The sequence below is a fragment of the Cephus cinctus genome, unplaced genomic scaffold (assembly GCF_000341935.2).
Source record: "Cephus cinctus unplaced genomic scaffold, Ccin1 Ccin1_scaffold0093, whole genome shotgun sequence".
Classification (NCBI taxonomy): domain Eukaryota; kingdom Metazoa; phylum Arthropoda; class Insecta; order Hymenoptera; family Cephidae; genus Cephus; species Cephus cinctus.
This window is the reverse complement of record NW_014332832.1, coordinates 525,007-545,613: the sequence shown is the minus strand read 5'-3', so window position 1 is coordinate 545,613 and position 20,607 is coordinate 525,007. Positions and strand designations below refer to the sequence as shown.

At 38.1% G+C, this 20,607-nt stretch overlaps 2 protein-coding genes and 1 non-coding gene across 11 annotated transcripts in view; 1 reads left to right on the top strand and 2 right to left on the bottom strand.

The window, feature by feature from the left end:
* Positions 1 to 628: 628 nt before the first annotated feature.
* LOC107274174 (glycerophosphocholine phosphodiesterase GPCPD1) lies at positions 629 to 11,417 on the bottom strand. 8 transcript variants are annotated; one of them, XM_015753044.2, is made up of 14 exons: positions 11,180 to 11,417; positions 7,041 to 7,165; positions 6,757 to 6,962; positions 6,504 to 6,673; positions 6,254 to 6,432; positions 6,042 to 6,176; positions 5,864 to 5,974; positions 3,983 to 4,136; positions 3,748 to 3,901; positions 3,449 to 3,674; positions 2,585 to 2,740; positions 2,097 to 2,524; positions 1,862 to 2,012; positions 629 to 1,803 (listed from the first exon to the last, which is right to left on the bottom strand). In XM_015753044.2, exons 2-14 carry the CDS (start codon positions 7,077 to 7,079, stop codon positions 1,492 to 1,494), a joined length of 2,421 nt encoding a protein of 806 aa, XP_015608530.1. In that variant the 5' UTR covers positions 7,080 to 7,165; positions 11,180 to 11,417; the 3' UTR covers positions 629 to 1,491. The 8 variants fall into 8 exon arrangements, with proteins under 8 accessions (XP_015608530.1, XP_024947432.1, XP_024947435.1 ...); XM_025091664.1 differs by having other exon boundaries at positions 7,041 to 7,181; positions 11,180 to 11,407; XM_025091667.1 differs by lacking the exon at positions 11,180 to 11,417 and adding an exon at positions 9,247 to 9,396.
* Positions 11,418 to 12,176: 759 nt separating this feature from the next.
* Positions 12,177 to 20,607, bottom strand: part of LOC107274170 (PH domain leucine-rich repeat-containing protein phosphatase 2) — a 41,576-nt gene continuing 33,145 nt past the window's right edge. Inside the window, exons 7-17 of one of the 2 annotated variants that reach the window (XM_015752975.2) lie at positions 19,992 to 20,138; positions 17,063 to 17,210; positions 16,089 to 16,217; positions 15,844 to 15,997; positions 15,710 to 15,770; positions 15,348 to 15,602; positions 15,061 to 15,276; positions 14,711 to 14,873; positions 14,343 to 14,626; positions 13,424 to 14,263; positions 12,177 to 13,331 (exon numbers count right to left, since the gene is read on the bottom strand). In XM_015752975.2, the coding sequence (XP_015608461.1) occupies positions 12,638 to 13,331; positions 13,424 to 14,263; positions 14,343 to 14,626; positions 14,711 to 14,873; positions 15,061 to 15,276; positions 15,348 to 15,602; positions 15,710 to 15,770; positions 15,844 to 15,997; positions 16,089 to 16,217; positions 17,063 to 17,210; positions 19,992 to 20,138 (3,091 nt within the window). In that variant the 3' untranslated portion in view covers positions 12,177 to 12,637. Of the gene's footprint in view, positions 13,351 to 13,423; positions 14,264 to 14,342; positions 14,627 to 14,710; positions 14,874 to 15,060; positions 15,277 to 15,347; positions 15,603 to 15,709; positions 15,771 to 15,843; positions 15,998 to 16,088; positions 16,218 to 17,062; positions 17,211 to 19,991; positions 20,139 to 20,607 lie in introns of both variants that reach the window. The other variant, XM_025091634.1, reaches the window with a different exon arrangement.
* LOC112495391 lies at positions 16,788 to 16,908 on the top strand. Its single transcript, XR_003061860.1, has one exon. It is a non-coding gene; the product is annotated as a U5 spliceosomal RNA (small nuclear RNA).

Here is a 20,607-nt window from a genome sequence, read left to right as displayed (position 1 = left end):
GAGCGAATAATTTTGCAGATAATAATTCCCAAAATTCACCTATTTTCTCCACCGTCTATTCCGATGTGCCCCCCTAAAGATGTAAATAAGGATGATTTCGAATTAAGTCATTGATAAGCTGAACCAATTAAAATTTCTTCGGGAAGAGTAAGACTTCGGGTCGCTCTTTAAATCGATGCGTCCATTAGATGTCTCAAAATATTTCAAACTTTCTCTATTTATGTTTGCTTTGGCAGAAGATAAGAAGATAAATGCCAACAGATCAGAGTCCTTAATATGCTCAAGCATTATTTAAACTTTAATTCATTAGCAATTCGGGACATGAATAGAGGACCAAGTGAAAAATACATTTGAAAATAATTTTAATGTATTTGAAATATTTTACAGCATGTATGAATTCTCATTTGCATAAAGGAAAGAAACCTGTTTCCTCGTTTCTTTTCTAGAGGTAGTTAAATAAGAAATATTGAATACGTAAGAAGTGTTATCGATGCAATTAAAAATGTATTCCTCTGAGTGAAAAGTGATAATAATTAATTTAACGCTTGATAGTGTTATTCAATAAGGAAAGAGGAATATCTTCTATGTACATAGGATAATAATTCAAATACAATAGAACGTATAGTAATTTCTGTTAAAATTGTCTAAATGATGATTATCAATAACGAACTATTTATTTTATTCCTTTCATTTGATCAAGGCTTAGCGAAAATAGTCCAGTCAATGGCGGCCAGCATTTTCATTCCATAGAGCCCACCTAAGCCGATCAATTTTATATATAATCCATGAAGGAGCGTCAATTCGAATTAGGTTCAATTTATCTGATGTCAATATATATATATATAAGTTCCGTTGGTTTACAAGGTCTTAAAATTATACGATATTTAAGCACGACATAGAAGTTGTATCTTGTTATGCATTCGTGATGAGTATCACTCATACGTATGTGATAAAAATCAACAATTTCAATGTCCAAGAATGAATGCGTAACTAAGTGTTCTACAGCATAAATAAAACAGGCACGAATGATTATATTGGCTATTAAGGAATGAGCTTCAGACGCTACATGGAATATCAAGACGGCATTGCTTGAGGCTTCGTAGTCTTTTTGTTGGCTACATAACGTGAAATGAAAATATCAGCGATACCTTGCGATGGCGAGTCATTTAAACGAACTGCTAAAAAAAATCCTACGGCAACAGTTAGCACGTTCGTTTTTAATTCAAGTTTACATGAACACCTTTGTACCAAAAAATCCGTTCACTATGTTTACTCTATTCTATTAGCTTTACCTCATTTATTCTAACGCAAGTTTCCCTAGTCACTAATTGATCAGAGTATAGAGTGAAATTAGGCAAAAAAATATTGCTTGTGTTTCAACTAGTGGGACTCAAAGATATCGAAGAATGGGCAAAAGTATATTTTTTATCAGTGAGTAGTGGGAGTCACGCGTTAGAACCAGGACATTAAGCTTTTTTTGAAATAGAAACATCAGAGACAGTCCTTAGCCGACTCATCCTCTCCTGGAATTTCAGGAAAGGTAATGGGCTCGCCACAGACCAATTCTGATACATTTCTTGGTTTGGATGGATGACCGCAAGTTTTGGCGCAGACGCTGAAATCCTTGGCAAGATCACCGATTTCCCTATCCCCTGGTCTGCCACAGCAATTTAACAGGTTAGCATTGGGTACAGGATATATTGTGTCTCCTCCTAGACTACAATTGGCTAGTGAAGCAAGAGATGTAGCTGTTGAAGCTGCGGCGATGGAGTTACGAGCCTTCTCCAGTTCAAAGACGTAATCCTGAAATACATGAACAGGTCAGCTTCCTAGTGGAACTTTTTGAAATCGCACAACTTACCTTCTTGGTACTGATAGGATCGGGAAGTGTTTGTTGTTGCGGTCCGCAAGTTTGATTACAATGTGCTAGAGCTATCAAAGCTTTCTGACTTTCTCGAGCATCTACTAGGAATATACTCTCCTTCACTTCTTTACCATTGAATTCGTCCATTCTATAGGAGAGACAATAATGTGTTCAGTGCGCAAATCTAGACTTGAAAAGTGCTTTGTAGTTGATGCGCACCCAGGTAACTTACTTGTCATAAATAACTCCGTGAAGTCCCAGCTTTTTCAAATGTTGTATAGTGTCTTTGTCATTATTGTCATCGCCCCAACAGAAGATAATGAGACCAGCATCCTTCACCACTTTTACATGAGACGAATCCCTGAGGATATCCTCCGTATGTACGTTTATCCCTAAAATATCAGCAGCCAGAGCGTGGCGCATCGCCATGGGTATACTCTGGCACCGTGGATCATGATAAGTTGGATATTTAGCAGTAATACCCTGGGTAAGAAACACCACAGGATATTTGTTTTGCTTGAGCCGAATCATGGCGCAAATATCAGGATTGAAAGACGAAAAGAGGATCTTCCTGTCGCCACCATATTCCAGGGTGACTTTAATAATTATATCCAAATAAGTATTCAGATCAAACGGATGATTCAGTTCGAACGTTCCGTCCTGTATAAATAAATTAAGTCAAAAAAAGAGTCAAATTTTTATTTCACTTCGAAATCTTACCTTGAGCTGCATAGTCCATTTAATTTCTATGTTGCATCCCACATGCTGCTCCAGTTCCTGGAGTACAGTCTGTAGAGTAGGAAAGGGTTGATGATCTTCTAGATCCTCGTCGAAGAATCTTGGATTCTTCTCTCGGGCCTCCGCCAAATGATAAACCTGAAATGTAGTTAGAAACAATTAAGAGGTATCTTGGGCAAATTACAGAAGGAACTGTAAATGGAAATGGTGACGTTCATATTTATTTTAATTCGAGAAGCATAAATTAGAGAGGAGGTTGTATACTATTCAAGATTTATGGTTGTCGAACGATTTTGTATGGTCCAGACAGCATGCCCTGGTTGCTTTTTCATGTTGATTGCCATGACTGTGGCAAGTTTAAGGTGTTATACAATAGAGTTCAATACAAATGTATGTATGTACATGCTCGAATGATCGTGACGCGTGAGGAAGATAATTTTGCATTTGATTTTGATTATAACTTTTAAATCTGCATTTTGATTTTGCACGAGACAGGCGACGCAAGCTGTATGAAAGCTCACCGAACGGTCAACACCCATCTCGTCTTTACCACGGTAATACAGCACCTTATCCAAAGAGTCCTCAGGGTAATAAAAATCCTGTTGAAGATTAAAAAGATACGTTCGGGTGGAGTCGAGTGTAAAAATTAAATTTCGCGGACCTAAGATCCTTAAAAAAAAGTTGAATAATTTTATTCGTGTTACGTAAAGACAAGGAGAAAGCGTCACTCACTCAATTTTGTTAGTAAATTAGGTTTAGATTCTTTTTAATGTCACAATCACAATTGCATTGATAATTCTGACTTTAACCGACATCAGAATTTTCTTATGGTTCTTTTCCGCTTACCTTGAGCAAGTGTAGTTGTTCTAGGGTGAGATCCTTCACAGGAATCTCAAGCATATCCATAGCTTCTATTTGCTTCTTACGCTTTAGAGATATCGACACATAAAAATCATGATAGATAACAGGTATCATATCTTTGGATAGTTGAACATCAAATTCAACCATATCAGCACCATGGTGAGCAGCTGTTTTCAAGGAAGCAACAGTATTTTCTCGCACGTTAGCGCAACTGAGAAAAATTCATTAAAATGAATTAATCCGATTACCTTAACCTCCTTCATTTTTATCCCTTGTAAACTTACTTTTTCATTTCAAATTTAAACGAAGTTCCAAGTCCCCTATGTCCAACATCCAGACCGGACCACCTTTGTTCCCAATGCTTGGCATAGGAGATACTCATGTCCCATGGATAATCAGGAATTGGTTTGATTGCCACATATTCCACAGTCAATTGTCCTTGAATTGAGATTGACAATTACATAAGAACAATAATGTTATACATAATAAGGGTATTCATCATTCTTAAACTGCACTTACCAATTGGTCTGTGCTTGCTGCTAGTGATTGGTACAGTAAGTAGACCTACGCTAGCTTGCAAAGTGCTGGGTAGAATGTAGCTGAATCCTATATGATTGGGTGGCTCACCAGGGAATGAACGAGAACTGTATACGTAGAAGTCCACTAAATATGCCTAGAAAAAAATATTCTTTATATGACTCAAGAAACAGTCACGAGAATGCTCACAACAACGACACTTGCGTCTGCATGTTCTTAGCTCGACAGCTATTCTGTATAACTTAAGGTTAAACGTCCAAGATCGGCGAGTTAGAACAGAGTCAAAAGTCAGAGAAATTACCTGCATACGTAATCATACACCATGTGAGATACTAGTAAATGAACTATCCGGAAATAATCAGAGCAGTAAGACAATCAAATTTCTATAAATGTAAATTCTTTTTTCTCATGTTGTTCTCGCTCCCCAAACCTGTACGAACGTAGGAAGTAAATTGAGCCGTATAAATCTTTAGAAAAAAAAAGTTATACAATAGATAATTTAAGACAATACTCTATGATGACTTTATAACAGTGACTATACGGGAAAAATTTAATTCCTACGTAATCTAGCAATGAACCAGCCCAATAACAATTGCCAAATGCTTTTTACTGCCGGGTGAAGCGTAGCCCGCAGCACCTGCCAATCATTCGTGATTATAAAAAAAATTCTGATTGACTGCGTAAACAAATTCTGGTATGTAATTCCGATAAGGAAGACTGACACCACGATCTTGTCATTGGCCGCACACAGCAGCGTGGCCACGTACGTGCACGGCAGAGTTGGTCAGAGCTAGAAAATAATTGCAATACACTAAAAGGATATAGGACTGATGGGAGTCTCACCATTTTCGACGCACACAGATGGATATGAGATGTGACAGCGTTGATATCGCTCCATTTTTTTGTTCTTTTCTTAATAGGAATAGCCAGGAACGTCTGGTACTCGCCGAAACACCAGTTCTCATAGATATCAGGCGTAACGACACAAATCTCATACTTTTTTGTATTATGCATTGATCCTAATGATTGATCGCGTTCCCGTGGGACTTTTGGCGAGTCCAGTCGTACCAAAGGAAAGGGTCGGTAGGGTAAACGACAATCAAAACCATCATATCTCTGCGTGATGTCATGTGACACAGATGTAAAGTGGTAGACCGATGTTTAACATCGGTACATCAGAATGCATGTTAGCATCATCATTTGCACCAGTCTTGCTTTGTACAAGAAGAAGTCAACGGCTCTGTCTTCGTCCGACCCAGATCGCACGGTACTCGCCATCATTCGTTGGTATCCGAGGAGGGAATAGCTGCTGAACAAGTTTAATTATCTTTTTACCAAGTTATTGTACACGTGACGCGAGAAGGAGAGGTGGCCGGCCTACTCGTGGTCTACTGAAAACTTACATATTGGTATGGTCAATGTTGAGTTTGTTGCTAATCCATTCCTATTATCGGGAACCATCCTCGTCCAGTTACTCGTTACTCCATTGCTCATTTACCTCTTGAGAAGCCATGCATAGTTTTATTTATATATGTTTTTTTGTGCAGCCATTTGGTGTTTTTTTTTTACTTATTTATTATAACAGTGTTAGTCCATCTATTGGGTTATTTTGTGTTCTAAATTTTATCCACTTTGCAATCCAGGCCAAACAAAGCGGAACCGTTTATTCTCATGTTAAGCAATAATTGGATTTAATAAGGAAAGGAACATCAAAATGGTTCATTTTCGTGCATTACATTTTCCCTAATCTTACCTTGTTGAATTTGAGAAACGAGCAACGAGCAACGAACGAAGATCGTTCACCAACGTCTCGTACGCTTTCTTGTTCAAATTCCAAAAGGTAATTTGAAAATGAATACTTACGATTATTTCCGGATATCGGACGGCTACGCTGAAGATGAGGAATTCGTCATCGTTGTATGCGCGTCCGAATTGTTCCTGGTATTTGAACTGATTCTCCTCGTCGTTCATCACCTGAGATAACAGAGCCGTGATTGATTTTAAAAAATGTAGATTGGAATGTTAATTTTTAACTACTCACAGCTACTTCAGTAATACTGAAAGCAGGCTGATCTACAATATCTTGGGTATCAATTGAAAGACTGTCATCTACGCAGTCACCACCGTATTGCTGTAATTCTAGAGAATTGTGTCTCACTAGGTTCACTGGAGTCATCTATTGGAGCAGAATAAATTTGGCTGATAGATTGTTGCGTCAGTGTTATACTATAGTAATAATTTGGGACTGCGAACCTTGATGAAGACCTTCCTATTTTGTAATCGGTTCTTCCAGAGCTTGATGGGATTATTGAAGAGTTTAAATTGGATAACTGTTTCATCAGTGAGCCAACCTCTTTCAACTTTTCTGTACCCATTGTGATATCCAAATTTGTCAGGGTCTGGTACGTTATCTTCTGAGAAATTGCTGGATGCTAATAAAACATAGAATTTTGAAATTAAGAGGACGAACGATATTCTGTTATATATGTTAGATGGTATTTACTGTTTTTTCTAATTATACGCGGATCCATATGAGTTTCCCATCTTCGGATTATTAGAGTTCTGGCGGAATTTTTAGTACCATTTGATTGACATATAACGGCAATGAAGTATCGAAATTCGATGTCTACATCGGTGGGCAAGCTTAGCTTCTGTGAGAATATTGGACCACTTCTGAAATATTTGTTTCTTTATTAGTTAATGTCATTTCCTGATAATATAGAGGATAAAATATAATACTGATGTTTGATACAGACTCTTCAGAATCGTCATACGAATTTCTTTCAAAAGGCTCATGTCCATTTTCACTGGAAAATTGTCCACTGCTGTTTCTCCAGAGCGCCGATGTATCTACGTCATCCTGTTCCTTGGATAATTGAATAGCCTGGTTGTGATTCCAGGCACCAAGTTCTGGTAAGTTGCCTACTACGTAAACACATTCATTTTTCTCCAATCCAGACACCTGTGACATCAGAATGAATAAACATAATAGAAGTTGTTTAGTCAGTCTTTTAAGAAAAACTCAGCGAACTAAATATACCTGGATTCTAAATATCCAATCTCTTTCGGAACCCTTCATCTCGTACGAATACTTGCTCGTAATTTCTTCAAAGCTATCCTCAAATAGAGTCCACAGCCGCCAAAAGTGCTGGTCCTCTTTACTTTCTAAAAATCAGATTCACTGCATTTTATAAGATTTTTCAGTCTCCTCAAACTTCTTTAGATTCTTTTATATATAATAAAGGGCATCAAAATTCATCCAAATACCCTTTACAATAAGGTACTTCATAATGCTGCCGAATAAGAACTTGCATATATCATGCTTCAGGAAATGTACAATATAACACAATATAATTCAAAGTCCAAAAAATGAATTCCTAACAAAGAAATTCATACCTATCCTATCCTAAAAACCGTTTAGAACATCTTAACAATCGTTAAAGACCAAAGTGAGAGAGTTCCTGAAAATTGAAATCGGAGCTACACAAAAGATAATACTTTTATCATAAATTTATCTTATAAACTATATTTATCTTATAAACTTTATCATAAATTAAAGTGACGCTGGCAAATATTAGTTGCTAACTAAGTTGACTCACAGTCGTTGTCCTGCTGGCTTCCACGATTCTCGCGTCGTTCAGTCTACCAATGTGTGACTACAGAATCATAACGGATAATCACAAATGCGACACTCTCGTTTACTTTAGACGCAGCTACTCGTAAATTTCTAGTAATTGTATTATTTCACAGACAGGTCAAGTAGCCTTTTTAAATTTTCTCTTAAATTTCACATGATCGGAATCGAAATAAGAATCATCAAGCGCTTAGCAGCTTGACGTACCTCACTCTTCAAAGACTGGACTAAAACTGTCCTCTTTCAACTGTTTTACGGCTACTCTCTCTTGTCGCACTTTTCGTATCCACAACGATATTTCCCCTACCCGGACACATACGTTATGTGGGGAGTATCGTCATTATCTCTTGGCAGGAAATTGGTCTTATTTCTTTTTCTAACAGTAGATACGTAAGAATTGATGAAAGCAAAATTTTTGAAGTAATTGAAAGAGATTTTGTGATAAATGAAATATTCTCTTTTCACCGTGTAGCCTATGCAAATGATTAATATTTTGAGGAATATTTTATCTTTCCACAGCATATATGTTCACGTATGACTTAAAAAATACAAGTATTCTGTACTGTAAGAGTAAATTATTGCGATAAGATATATTTCATTTATCGGAACAATTTTAATTATTTTAGACCCGACCCTTTCTTTTTTTTTTAATACGACTACCCTTGCCGACAGAAATACCGACTGTTTGGTAAGTTAATCTGTAGCCATATTATCAGTAGATAAATCAGTTAAGAATTATTCATTCCAAAAGGAAATAAGGGACTGAGTAATCATAGCACGGTAAAGATATTTATCGAAGAAATGTCGATAACGTCTTTGTTAATACTTGTTAATCTAGTGTTCAAAGATACGTAATATTTATGCTAAGAGAAGAGATAAATGACTTTTCAGTATCTTTTATCATCGATGGTGATTGGATGATTGGGATTTAAAGCTTTTATATAATTCGACCGTACAATCAATTTAATTCTGGAGCAAAGTCCTGGTCCACCAGATGATTTCGTGATAAGTAAAACAAGAATGTATCATTTAAGAAAGAGGTGAATTATTATTAATACTATTTACAAGAAGATACCAGCTGTTTATAAATCATCAGTTTCATATAAATATTCAATAACATACGAAAACAATCTCAAGAACAGTATTGTATTAAAAAAAAAAGAATTAATAAGATATACCATAACGTAATTAGTTACTCCAGTCGCAAAATAAAAAAAATTTTTCTAATGACTATAGTTTATGGTTTAGTATCTCTGAACACTATTTTCACACCCATGATACTTACTACTTCCGGTTACACAAAATTTTCGAATTTTGACAAAGGACTAAGAGTTCCTTTAACCTGTGATTCAATGTTCATTCAGTTCAGCGAAAGTCGCAATGCATAACTTTCGAGCACATTTTTAACGAGCATTTGGAATTCTACAAAAGTCTAGGAAATTTCGTGCGCTTCAAAAATCTCTAGTACACATTCAAAGAAAGACAGCAACGAATTCACTTACCCGACGTGGTTTATTATTATTGCACATCTCTACTACCTCGTACGATTTTCCGTGAGTTCTGACTAGATTATAAATTCCTTTTTAACGAGCATATTGCACTCCTGCCTAACCTTTTCATTTTCATTCCCAGGTCCCTTTGCACTTGTGAAAAAACAAAGCCTTCGCAGCACTTAAAATCCTTCATAAACATGAAACGGTAGAGAATCCTATTGTTTGGTTTACGCGATGCATCACACACGCTCCACTCGTGACTTTCTGTTCTGGCGCACGTGCCACTTATGATAACTATATGATAACGTATATTCTGCATCTTTCGTAAACACGTGTATATACATATAACGTATATATCTATACATATAGTCGACTACGTAACTAATCTGAGTGACCAACTAGTTGACTAACCGTTCAACCTGGGTGACTGGGTTTTCTAACCTGTTAAACTGCTAGTTAACTGAACCGAGCCATCGTACTGATTTTTACGTAATAGTTGTTTACATACGATTCATTTAAACGAACGTGTAATACTCGATCGTAAATGTTTTCAAGCACTAGTGCGTTGTATGATTAATGAATTGTAGAATCAAGGTTATGATACAGTAGACAAAACAAAAACGCGATAGACTTAAAATATATTAATACGTGTAATAGGCAAAGGTATATAGGACAGAGATTACCTACATTTTTATTAACGCGTCATTGGGTTGGCCTTGTATACGGATTTGATAGTCGAGGCCAGTAGTTACAGAACTTAACGAATCGGATAGTATATACAATTTCAAGGAATAGCAAGAAGGATAGTCTTCCTGGAAATGTATCTTATACGCTTCTAACGTCGTATGGCCGTGACTGTAATTTATCCACTACTTGTTGAATTCATATTTACGTCTCTCATTTGCCAAACAAAACATCATCGGTTTATGCAAGTAACAGTAGGGTTGGTAAATTTCTAGTTTATCTGCGAAGATAGGAACACCGAGGAAAATTTTGGCTGTTCTCGTGGTATCTTTTTGCAAAAATAGATTAGATTTTCTAGCGCACGTGTGCTGAGCTTTTTGGATGAGATTCAATGTCTAAATAGAATAAAAGTATTTGACTTTATATATATGTATATGTATAAGAATATATCAAATAGTATACGTATTCTTGCTAGGATAATTTCAAAGTTCAGTTAATGTTTCAGTTCTGCGCAAGTTGTTCTCTACATGTTCCTTATCGCAGAGACAAAGATTACTTAAAAAATGTTTTCAATGTTAAATGTTACGTCATTATCTATTTGCCGTGGGCATTGATAATGACTGCAGTCGATTGTGAGCTTTTCTATAATGTATATATAAGAACCAATTTGCTGATCTTGATATTTAACGCTACTTTTTAGCGATTCAAAGTTTAAATTCTCATTATTGAAACTTCCACGCATCATTTCGTACTAACGCGAACGGAAGTTATAAGGCGAATATTCAGTTGGATTTATGTAAATATATATACATGTACAGAGCTACGGCAATTTGCTATATATCACGTTCCTTCACGGAATAAATGCTCAGTGATTCGTAAATAGTAGAAAGTAGCAAGTGGTTGTTCCTGGTGAACAATGCTGGTGATAATAATCAAAGCATAGCGTAATTGGATTACTGCAGACAATACTACGTTTCTTTTTTTAAGTTGCTATTCGAATCGGCCTAAAGTGTCTGAGCTGTCTTTATATAAATTCCAACGAAACTACTGTTTACATGAAACTTTTATAACCAGTTGAATAATATTATTGTTTATTAAACGTGCATATATATATTTAAATTTTTAATAAAATTGACAGCTGTCACATGAATTATTAAAAATGAGAAACCTGAGAGAAACCCTAACGCGATCACAGCTGTAAAATTTAAGCGACGCGCACACACATATATATATATATATATTTTTGAAGACATTTATCAGCTGATTTTGCGTGTCAAAATATAGATAAAGCGGAAAGAGTGACTGACCCTAAATATTAAATTAGAGACTTCCCGATGCCTACTGCTGCTATCACCATCAAACACTCACCTCGTTAACGAAACATGAGAAGCCGGCTTGGCGATCGATCGTGCGACAATTCCGTGCAACAGTGGCGCGTAGTGTCCGAAATTATTGTGAAATTGAAAGAGAAGCAACAACTACCGAGTATTCGATTGGCTGTGGTTTACGTTGCAATAGGCGAATTAAAGAAAAGTAGTGATGTCTTCAACCGCCAGTAGATTACTGTATGGATTCCTCTCACAGCTGGTCGAGCATTACGCAAACTGATTCGGTGACGTTGCACACCTCCTTCCTCTTCGCCTCTTTATTTATATTTCACTTGGACTCTGTCTAGAGTTCCCCTTCCTTCATCCTATTCACTACGTCACTCTTAATGTCCGCTCTTCCCACGTTTCCTTCTATCCCTTTGCTGCTGGGAAATGCGTGCACAGGTCCACGTGCAGCAACCGCGTAACATTTTGTATATTTAAAGAAATTTTGTTTGAGGTTAAACGATGAATTTTGTGTAGAGGCTTTTACGTAGGGAAGTATTTCAATTGGATGAATTTAGCAATAATCGATTCTGATAATTAGAACGTTCGAATATAGAACTTAGAAAATTATTTGGGAGACAATTGTATAGTACTTGGGAAATTTGTGTTGGATAAGTAGAAACTCTCTTGATCTATTTGAATGGCATTGACAATGTCTTTGACTGAATATCCATGGAGTAGACATGCCTGTGTACTCTGTGTCTCATTGATTATATGTAGAATATATATTTATGTGTGGTATTTCAATGGGTAAAGTCCACTGGTAAGTGTTTGCTACACTCATGCTCGCGTGACACTGTATCTCATAAGATGTCCACTCTACTTATCTGTTCAGTCAATGATAATACTCAGAGCAGGTTTCAATGTCGGCTGTAGATACGCTGTTGGGATTGCTGACTGTAGTAGGGAGGGTTACGTTACCTTCACTACTGTAGGTCAGCAGCGTAACTTTAGCTGAATTTGAAATTTGCTTGAATTTCAGAATGCAGTTCATTGATTATCGATAAAATGTTATATTATATTAGTCATAGGTACACGTAGATAGATCATTTATCTCATACTTTGTCGTGTTTTTACGACAAGGGACAAATAGTATGTATGCTCATGTTGTACTTACATGCGCGCCATTTTATATAACAGTGTTCAGATTAATCAAGTATCGTAAAGAGTAACTTGACGATGAGAGATAGGGAAAAAGAAAGAGAGTGAGAATTTCAACCTGTTCAGGTACAATAAAATGTTGTTTACCACTTGGTATAAAATTTGATAATGTTTTATAACATAATTCGTCATGTCAGCGATTAATTTATCGTCGTATCTTATCGCAAGAGCGTTACTTTATTTCCTAGCTATTTACAAATGAGGAAAATGGGCAGAATGCTGAGAATCTGTGTATCCTTGGAACTTGTATATCACACGATTCATTTTATAAGTAAAAATATTGGTTTTGTAATCAGAGCTCTGTGGTAGCTACACCCCAGTATTGCTGCATCCTAGTGGCATCCTGTTCCAAGGAATCCATGCCAGACCTTTCCTGGATAACAGCAAAGTCATACTCTAGATTATAGGGCATAAGTCGTTGTAAGCTGCCAAAATAAGCAGCATTAGGTCCGCCATTGAGAATTCGTCGTCCACTGCCAAATCTCATGACGGGCGCCCTGGGTAAACCAGGATTGAAGGTCCTGGCACTTCCAAATCTTTTGGAGAGAAATGGCAAGTTGGCTGCTAATTGTGGAGTCGACCTGGATTGACCTCTCCGAAGAGGAGAGCGAGTGAGCGTGTCCAGTTCCTTATCAAAGAGTAATTGTGTATTTTGCTCGAGCATATATTCCCAGCATCTGAATTGTTCCTCGCTGAGAGCACCTGATCTTTCGGATCCTGCGTCTTCTTGAGTTGGAAGACCTGGGGAAACCTTCCTGGTACCATTCTCCTGCATAAGAACACTTTGACGAGCCTTGGTAGCTCTGGATGCGGCGCTACCAGCCCAGGTACGACCGGATGGATGTCTGGATTTGAAGGTACTGTCGCTGGCCTGGTCTGATTGGCCGCTCGGGGAACTTCGATCATCACCGTAGGGAGGACTTTCACTTTCGGAAGTCCTACGATTTTTATAGAACCTTCCGGAACCGTTGTGGACTTTGCCTGACCTGTTGACAGTTCTCAAAGCTGTTGACGGCCTCTATATTTCACACGTGGATGATTCTTGGAATTTATGTCAGATGATTCTAGCTTGTCTCACCTATTGACGATGTTTTTCAGTACGCCATTTAGATAGTAGCCTTCACCAATGTGGCAGCAACATGGAGCTGGCGGTTTGTGAGGTGTTGGAGGTTGGCAGCATGGACAGGAACAACTATTCTCGACCTGATTTCGATTTTTCCCTACTGCGTGCCGGAGTTCGCGCATCAGTTGATCTAGATCACCTGGACCAGGTCCTGTAAGTCTGAGGACCATTACGCTGAGGTTATCTTCGGCTCCATAGGCTTGAGCTAGATCTTGGAGTCGCTTAGCTGCTAACACGGGACTCGCTTCCGCTCTTGCTTCGCGCACAGCTTCCTGAACACTTAGTACTTCCCAGAGTCTCCTATTTGCGATTATCACAAACTCGTCGTCGTCCTCCAGGAATACTTCCTCGGAAACTGGATCTGGTACTACCAGAGGGAACATGGCTGCGTTACCTAGCTGATTTTTAGAATTAACTTTCTTTGGTGGTGCCAAGACCAGAGGTCCTGCTGCTCTGCACAGGACAGCTTTTGCTTCACCCGATGAGGCAACCTTCAGGGAATACCTCCTGGAAGTCTGAGGATATCCCTGGGGCGAGGGAATCCTCGTGATGTGAATTAAAGTCGCATCAATCCCGTATTTCTGTCCCTTTTCTTTTAATTCTCTATGAGCAGACAGTAGCGTATACTTTATATAATCCTTTGACGTCTCCCGAACTGTTCGTTCTTCCAGGAGAATACGTGGTATCATCTCCTGCAGGGCGCTAGGAGCTTCCTGGTTCGAACCTCCATCAAATATTCCAAACAGTCCCTCCACGTTGCAAAATGCTGGCATACGAATTTGCGAGACGTACAGTCTGCAATTAAAAAAAAAGGTAAAGATAGTCATTAAATCTTACTCTTATTATGAAATACAAATATTCTAATAAAACTCACTTTTCTCTACCACCCCCAGTTTCTGAGAAACCCAGCCTCCACGGTTGCTCCATACCACGTTCCGTGGAGACAATATCTTGCTGATGTGGATGCGAAGGCAAGCTAGATCTATTCTGACCAGACACATCCACCAGGGATACGGGTCTCTGAGATCTATATACCTGGAATTGTCTAGGATCTACATGCAATCTGGAATTGCAGGATATATCCAGGAACTGCAATTGTGGTGGTACCAACGTGGATAGATTGACCCTATCCAATTGATTATGAGCCAGGTCTAAAATCTATAAAGTCCACAATAATTTCTCATAATATTTCTCCACAAACCCACACAACGTTCATTTACCTACATCCCTCTAAAAACTCACCCTGAGTGACGTAGTTTTACTGAAGGTAGGACACGTGAGTAGTCGATTGGAGTGAACTCGTAGTACACGAAGATGTTGTAGATTCGCCACATTATCTGGTAAATACTGTAGCCGATTACCAGAGAGAATCAATTCCTCGAGGTCGTTCCAGGATGCTATGCAGCTATCAACAAAGTTCAAATTTACGTAATACTTTGACTGTGTACGATAATCATTCACTAAACGTAAAACCCAGGATGTTTTTATTGCTAATTCTTAAAAAAAAAAAAAATATTCCAGGGCAAGAATCGTCGATTAAAGAGATGCTCGATCTACCGCCCTATCCTATCCTATGCAATAAATTCACTAACCTTTCTGGTAAGGTATCCAATGTATTATATGCTATATGAAGAACGCGTAGATCCTTTAATCTAGCGAGAGCGTCCAGGGCAGTGTCAGTTAAACAATTTCCAGTGAGATAAAGCTTCTCCAGACAAGGAGTACCCTCGCCAATAGTAGCTTTGGTGGATTCGTCATTACAGGGTAATTCAGAGAGTCGATTGTTAGAAAGGTTCAGTACCTTCAACCTTCATTAAAGACAGAAAACACATAGCTCCGTTTAATACCGAGTTTCGTACCTTCCGCAGAGACGACTAACCTTTCCGTATACGCGAAGAAACTCATTGGCAAGGCAGTTAGGGAATTTCCTTGTAGAGTCAGATGGACGACGTTCAAAGGTCTCCTGGGAGGTGGTAGAGCCTGTAATCTGTTGTGTGGTAAGTGGAGGACCTCGAGTCTCGAGGGTTGCGACAGGAGTCTATCCGGAAGTGCCGTCAGAGCATTGTGGGAAGCAAAAAGGGCCCGTAAAACAGGAAGGTCGGGTGTCCATTCCGGAAGAGCATCTAGGGCGTTACTAAAAATAAAAAGGTTAGATAGAAAAAAGAAATGTTAACGTTAATGAAAAGTAAACTAATTAGAACCCCTGCGATTTCTGTTACGTCCGGTTAGTTGTTCACTTACTAGGAGATGTCTAGATGTTCCAAATTCGTGGGGATGGGCTCGATAATTAATTTTTTTAATTCTGAAAGAAAATATGAATTTTACCTTCTATGGATTGTTTTTCAAATATTGATAATTAAACTAATTATGCCTACTGTTGTTTCCAGCGATCAGGGACACCAGGTTCTTTCCGCATAAGGTCAATTCGGTGAGGATGTTCCTGGCGCATCGAACGCTTTGCAATTCTTCCAGAGCTCCGACGTCCAGACGCTCGATATTGTTCTCGCTGACGTCCAGATGTGTTAGATTCTACGATTGAGATGTATGAGAGTCTCGTGATGGTACTTGATTAATATTATTCATTAAATAATTGTCAGAACAATTGTTTTCAATTGCTTACCCCATAATTGCCAAGAATTATGCTTCCTTTCAGTTGATTGTTTCTCAGATTCACTCTCTGCAAGTTCTGATAGCTGTTTCTATCATCCCTGCGATTGCTTTTCCCGTGGTCGCTCCTCGGATGCACTTCCTGTTGTGAGAATGTACCGATTTTATGATTAAAATATCAAGAAATATTTATTTCGCGTGAATATCAAATAATTCTATAGGTTTAAAGTGTATTGGTGTTACATGCGACTGGGATGCTGCAACTGAACAGTATAAAACAAGTTTTTAAAATTTTATTCTGAACTGGAAGAAACGATTATACCAAAAGACATTTTTCTTGAATTATAAGTCCTATTCGACAACAATGAATGGTAAGGAATTAAAAACATGGTATTTTTTTTTCATATTTTTTCCAAGGTACATAAAATTGATTATATTCAAGAAAAAAAGTCTAAATCATGTTTTTTTTTACTTACATTGTGGAATCTATTGAAAGTTTTAAATCGTGTCTTATGGAAGATAATTATAAAATTATAAACTCATTTAAATTTTCTTTAGTATCTTTAGCTCTAAGGGTGACTCGAGGAAGCTTTGAGGATTAGAGCTACATTAAAGTTCTAACGGATGTCACTAGGTGGCGCACGAGTCGCTACTTTCTCGCTTCCAAATACGCGCTTCGATACGATATAACGTGTTACAATAACAGTAAACGTTACTCTGGTTTCCCTTCAAAATACGCATAAATCTTTCGCCTTTTACTAAAGATTTCCGTGGAGGGGAACAATTGATGAGTCTATAAACTAATTTTTTGTGTGCCCGGCGCAAGCTGGGTCGTGAACGAAATATAAAAATAAAATATACACTTCGTACATCGACACTGTATAATTTTAACGTAGTATCATCTGTGAAGATGATAATCACTGAACTACGTTATCTCCTCTCCTTTACGGCTGTTATCTTTTCTAATATTTCAAATGCGCCACTTACCGTAAGTGCAAGAGCTCGCATGTCGAGAAATGATGGCAAAGCACTGAGTTGATTCCCAGCCAGAGAGATATATCGAAGATGCTTCAATTGTCCAACTTCATCTGGCACATCCTTAAGTCCATTTCGATCGAGTATCAATTCCTTAAGGCTGTACAAACAAAATAATTATATTTTACCAACGTCTTAAATAATTTCAGAATGAAGATCATAACAAAGAGTAAAATCCAAGCGAGACCCCTTCCGTATCTCACTTCCAATTCCTTCTGACTCTATCCCGCTTTTCTTCAACTCATCCAAGGACACAGAGGGTTCTATTGTTCGCAAGAAAGGAAACCCCGCCGATATTCTTTTCCTTTTTTCATCTACACACAGAACTACCCACTCTCATACAGTTGCATTCAGTCATATCTGAACGCATAAAGCAACAGTAAGAACAAGCGTCTCCTATACTGTATACAGTCAAGTCCATTCTGAAGAAGTAAGTAACCGAAGCAGTGAACCATACAATAGAACCGCCCACAGGATGTACAGGGGCTAAGAAAGCTCAGAATTATAGAGAAATAGAGAAAACCTCGTTTCACGTATTCCTGGTGAGCACACAAACTTTTCAAGATTTAATCATAACACATAATCCGACAGTACCGCACTCTGCACGTAGCCCTTGCATAGAAAATTCTCAAAACGACACTAAAGAATGTCAAACAAACGAGCAAACCCCCAGTTAACCTAACCACAGTGCACGTACTTCTTGAGCAGACAACAAAAGACTGAGTAACGCAGAGAGAGGTAAAATCCGATAAAAAGAGTGTTCAAGAGCTACAAAAAAAAGTAAAATAATTCACTGACGATTTAATCGTCGACACGCGTTTGAATATGTGGGTTACCCTTATCGACCGATCATGATACTAATGTCCCGGTGAGTTCCTTTTAATTATCCCGAGCGGCATCTCGGCGTGTCGCCAAGTACAGTCAACAGAAGAGACAGGTAAACCATTCTGTATATTCACAGCATTTATCGTGTCAGTAGGTTAACGTCCGATTCGACGGGACGTAATACTATGACGAAAATATGAAAAATAACCTCATCAGCCAAGCACAATTAAATTTTCATTACTTTTTTCAAGACGATCCTCAAAACGCAGCTACATCCGGCGAAGTTTAAACAAGAACTGAAGTACGCGCGACTGGTCAATCCTACCGAAGAAAGCCGACTCCAGCCGAAGGCGGAATCGCTCGGCTGACCAGTCTGATGTAACAGAATGAAATTAGCCGCCTTTACAAGAGACGCCACCGAGCGAGACTTGTATAATGCATATCGCGTGCTACGTGGCTGAGTTGGTAGTTAGCAGTTACCAGTTACCAGTTACCAGTTACCAGTTACCGGTGGTTCACTCCTAGTAATCTCCACTGTGCCAACGATACGACATGCCCCAATGACTTCGCGATCGCCAACTTTCTTCGGGTTTAACCAACCAAGATGGCGGACTCTGTCCGTCGCCGTTTGACAGAGGAAGAGGAATCTAATAATAGCCGTTGAAATTCCTGCCTTAACCTCTTTGTCTTACGCACAGCTCATAAGTGGATTGTACTTCGATATTCCTTTATATGTATGTAGATTCGTGGATATCGTTGAAACAACTGACAATGAGGAGTTGCGAGAGAATGGATGCGATAACGATCGCTCTCAGTTGTACTATGCCATTTCAAAGTGAATGCCCATGTAAAGTCGAGAGTTCATTTTACATCGGGTAAGAAATTACGATATATACCACGTGATTATGTGTATGTCCATTTTCACTATTACTATAGTCTATATAGGTGGTATACCTAGTGCATCTAATACACAACTAAAACAGTCGCTATCGCTCTTGCTTAATCGCTAGAGAGTGTTTTGCTCGCGTGTGCCATTCGCGCAACTTCAGAGCGTAGTTCCTTCTGTCTGACATCCACTGGAAAGCAGTTTTCGAAAGGAAACTTCGTGACTGAGGAACCTTCACGGGGTGGATACAACTGTAGCGGATTCATTGACAGGTCCGGATAATTATAGCGGTATGCAGACCTGACAAACATATTTCATGGGGGTATATGTAGAAAATCAGTTTGAGTATTAACAATAAATTTTCAAGAGTTTATAACAGCAAATTAATGCTAAGTCCTCGCTACAAATAGCCCGGCGTTCGGAAAACCGATGAATAATGGTCGACCGTTCGTTTTAATCAATGAGAAGCGCCAAGGGTGGGGAACACGGCGGTTGAAATTCAAGCGCAGGTTGCAAATAATATTCGATACTTCGATATCCCTTAATTGAGGGATGATTTGTGAGTTAGATTTTTTATATGGAGATAGACTTGGCGTTTGTTTATAAAGCAAAATGGAACCTGACTCGTAAAATTGGACTGGAAATAATATGTGTCCCGTGATATTTTGTCAGCGTTCTGATGCAATCCTAACATCAATTTAAATATTTAGTTTATAACTAATTGTTTCAATTTAATTACAGACGTTACTTTACGTTCGATTAATATAATTAATTGTTTATTTAGCTAAAGGACGCTTCTGTGAACATCGAGGCTTCTATCTAACGGCAATGTACAATATACGTATACCGACTCCTACCTACTGCTCGCATCCATAATAATTAATCCCGACCATTTATTTCACGTTTACGCTCGGAATTCGTTTCTGTTTTGCGCATTCATAGCTTTGCTCGCATTAATTTATGTTTTCGCGCTCAGCCACGGACGTATGTAATTTCGGTTTTGGACCGTGAAGGGGAAAACATGACGAAACGAATTTAATGAGAATGCCTGCCAACCTTATGGCTTTTTACAATCTGATCTGTTTTATAGCGCGACGGTTTAAACGCCTTAGCAGCTCTTTTTTCGGTTTTCTTGTTATTAGTATTTTAATTTATAACCATTCTACATACCTTCCAAGACGAATTATCTCTCCCGATAATTCCTCGATGTTATTGTCAGACAGATCCAGACTCGTCAGTTGTCGTAGCTCCAGCAATTCCCTTGGGACGACTCGTAGAGCGTTTGCTTGCAACTTAACGGCGCTCAGTCGTGGAAATCTGTCGATGTCAATATTGAAATGATTTATTGGACGTCATTAGTGATTGATGAGAAATAGTGAAATTGGATGTTATGGGCTCTTTTTTTGTGTATAAAGCCATGTGTGATATTACAAATTGATTTTTTATTATATTCGCGCGAATGGTCGTAGAATTGAAAAACTTTTGAATTAATTTTAAGGAATAATAAAATACAAATTTTAATTGTTGAAATCAGTTATTTATGTCCCAACTTCCTTTAATTTATTTGTGATTAAAATTTTTTTTACTATTTCTTCGTACTAACATGCCTTTTAGGTTAATTGGATTAACCCTTTCGCCATCGGAGTAATTAAATTCAATACATTTACGTGCTATTGGTGATTCACTCTGTTTTGCGTGCAATTAAAAGAACCGATGTGCCACTTTCGAAAGAGTTCATTAAGTTCGAAATGTTTATTTAAATAGTGCTTGTAAAATATTAATTGAT